General features: G+C 57.7%; 1 protein-coding gene across 1 annotated transcript; it reads right to left on the bottom strand.

Annotated features, from left to right (window-relative positions):
- Positions 1-728: 728 nt before the first annotated feature.
- LOC103637803 (U-box domain-containing protein 39) lies at positions 729-2,621 on the bottom strand. The gene has a single exon (XM_008660849.3). It carries the CDS (start codon positions 2,563-2,565, stop codon positions 1,039-1,041), a length of 1,527 nt encoding a protein of 508 aa, XP_008659071.2. The 5' UTR covers positions 2,566-2,621; the 3' UTR covers positions 729-1,038.
- Positions 2,622-3,432: the final 811 nt, after the last annotated feature.

Raw genomic sequence — 3,432 nt, forward strand, 5'->3', positions numbered from 1 at the left:
AAATAAAATTGGGGCATAACAGGTATTTTGAGTACCGCATATTGTTATCTCACTAGGCCCGAATTAAAATCAGGTACTGAGTTTTGTTACCCACATGATTTATTTGGGGACCACGCTTCAGACTAAATGAGTACGGTCTCAGTAATTTCGAGCTTTGTGCTTCGGATTTGGGTTTTATACCTAGTGCTACCCTTAATCATTAGCTAGCAACCTACAATCAGCCCACCGAACCACCAATCCACCACAGTCCACTAATCATTAAGGGTAGTTAAAGAAATATAAGTCAATTATATTATAGAAGTTGGAGTCCATGTTTAAGCTAAACACTTTTAAAACCAGCTCAACAATTGTTGAAGTTGTTTTATGGTAAAACTAGAAAACCAAAGCTGCAATTATTGTGGAGCTCTCCTAAACAAACCCTAATAAATATGCGTGAAAGTATTGTAACATTGCCCCTGTGCTTCTTTAAATTTCCATGCAAGAAAGAAAATTTTATTGTTTCAGATCTGGTGACGTAATGGCCAATAGATCAACATTTCAAGTGATAGAATCTAAATGATTATTGAACCTTTCTGAGTCTTAACAGACCGTTGTCAATGCAAAATGTCCTGCCAAGATTATGTTTGTTCCTGACACACAGCTGGACTATGCACATCTGTGAACCATAGAAGCAGTTGACCTATATGTTTTAGGAGCATAGATTTCATACGAACCAGTGTTGTTGCTGATTGAATCAAAAAAATTCTCGTGTTCCAAATAAGGGTTAAATTTGCATATGGTCAACTTGATATCAATAATATTACAGACCCAGCACCCTTCCCTTTCCCTGATCTCAATTACAGTTTCAGAAATTCAGCCAAAAAGCCTTGCACAAATCCAATAAAGTTCCATTTCAATTGAAACAAAAGAATCAACTTTACAGTTTATACAAGACAAGAAGTACCTTGCAGTATTTTTCTGGTATTGTACAGTTCAAGACTTGAACCGAGACGGCAGAACAGCGTACAGAAAACGAAGACTTTGACTTTGCTATTCTTTTCAGAACTGGGTTGTGTTTGACCCGGACGGCCCGGCGTGATTGCTACGGTGCGGCGGCGGCCGCCGGATGGACACGAGCCCCTCCGACACGACGCTGCCGTCGTCCCACTGCCGTCCGAGTAGCCCGCTGTCCATGGCCGGCGCCTCGTCATCCTCGCCGCGCATAGCCCGCAGCGTGCGCCGCGCCAGGTCTCGCCGCACGCCGCCGCCGCCCTCGGCCACCGGCTGCAGCGCGGCCTCGACCCCCGCGGCGCGCGCGAGCCCGCGGAACCTCATGCTGCCCCGGCTCATCCCGTACAGCGTGGATATGCAGTATTCCTCCTCCGTGCTCCCGGGAGCCGCGGAGCCGCAGCGCATCAGCCTGACGACCGCGGCCACCGCGCCGCCGTCCATCAGCGCGGCGCGCCCGTCGGGGCAGCCCGCGAGGTTGGCCAGGATCATGGCGGCCAGCCTCCGGAGCGCGGCGGCGTCGGCGTCGCTCGCGCGGTCCCGCCGCGCCTCCGCGGCTGCCACTGCCAGCAGCGTCCGGACAGCGCCCGGCGCGCGCGCGATCTTGGGGCGGTTCATCCCGGAGAGGGAGATGTGGTAGAGCGCCATCCCGGCCTCGCGCCGCGCGCGGTGGGCGGCGGCGCCCGCGAACAGGTCCAGCAGCGGCGGGATGGCGCCGAGCACGCCGATGGCGGCGCGGTTCTCGTCTTCCACGGCGAGGCTGTACATGGCGCCCGCGGCGTGGTCGCGCGCCTCCGTGTGGCCGCCGCGGAGCACGTCCACGAGCGGCGACACCGCGCCGGACCGCACGATCCGCACCTTGTTCTCGGGCTCCAGCGACAGGTTGACCACCGCTGCGGCCGCGTTGACCTGGACGTCGGCGTCGGCCGACAGCAGCATGGGGCGCAGCGCGGCGAGGAGGCGCGGCGTGCAGAGCTGCCTCCGTACCTCCCGGTTCTCCCGCGTGGCCTGCCGCAGCAAGGCCATCGCGGACGCCTGCTCCGCGGGGGTGGCGCCCTCCGTGCCGAGCGCGGCCATGATCTCCTCCTCCAGAGCGTCGCCCCGCTGCCTGGAGCTCGGCTGCTGCTGCACCTGCGGCTGCGGGCGCTGCGCCAGCGAGCTCCGCTGCCGGTCCTGCGGCATGAGGCGGCGCACGATGTCGTGGGCGGTGTCCGGCGACATCGGTGACGGGTGTGGCAGGGCGAGGCGGTCGCACCAGTTGAGGATGGCGTTGCGGAGCGCAACGTTGGGGATGAGCACGAGCGGGGCGGAGGAGCAGGAGTGGGACTCAGAGAGGTCAACGGCGACAGTGGGCGGGGAGAAGGCGAGCGCGGCGCAGGCCTGGATGCAGGCGCGCTCGAAGGTCTGGCCCGGCGGCGCGACGACGGGGTCCGCCATCAGCGTGCCGGAGATCGGGCAGAGGAACTCCGCCGGCGGGTCGGCCGTGAACGACGACGGCGGGGAGGGGAACAGCGGGGCGGAGCGAGCCGCCGCGGGCGGCGCCGGCGCCCACCACGGACGGCCGGTGCCCGTGGCCATGGGCGACTGGCGATGGCGAGAGAGCGTCTCCGCGGTCTCTGCTGCTGGTGCGTGGCGATGGAGTCGTGGCTCGTGGAGTGATGCCTCCTCGGAACGAGATAGCAAGCGAAGCGCGCGTACTGGTACTGGATCACTCACCACCACTAGCATCAGACGAATTTGTCAAAACAAGTCGCTCTATCTTACCGCTCTGCAAAATACATCGTTTCAACCTTCGGTCATCAAAAATGGTCGCTCTCGCTCTTTAAAACAGGTCAGTGTTGCTTTTGGCGGACCTGGCAGGTGGGCCCGCGTTGCGATGTGTCGTTTTTGCTCTTACGGCCGCATGCAACGCCGTCTCCTGCATTTCCCTTTCTTCTCTGCCTCGTCTTCGCAGCGCCATATACCTCCTTCTCTGTCGACGCGGCGGCCGTCGGAGGCATACTGACCGGCGACGATGACGACGACTTTCTCCCCTTTTCAGGTGATCTTCTCCCTTCCCTCTGTAACCTTCCCCCTGTCCTTTCCCTACACTCTGTAACCTTTTCCTACCCAAGCGGATGTGTGTCGGCCTCGAGCCGGTGGATCTAGGGGGTCGTCCAAGCCTGTGATATCCGGTGACGACGACGTCTACCACTCCCCTTTGCAGGTAACCTTTCCCCTCCCCTCTGTCGCAGCCGCGACAGCACCTTATTTTCAGCATCTGTTTCATCATTATGTGTAATAATTTGTGATAACACTAGAAATAGGGGGTGACAATTTCGTGCTCGCATCATGGATGATTGAAAGTGAAATAGGGTCAAACCTTTTCCTAAATGATTTTGGTGGTTCAAATGCCCAACACAAATAATTGGACTAACTAGTTGCTCTAGATTATATATTCTACAG

Source organism: Zea mays, chromosome 9 (assembly GCF_902167145.1).
Source record: "Zea mays cultivar B73 chromosome 9, Zm-B73-REFERENCE-NAM-5.0, whole genome shotgun sequence".
Lineage (NCBI taxonomy): Eukaryota > Viridiplantae > Streptophyta > Magnoliopsida > Poales > Poaceae > Zea > Zea mays.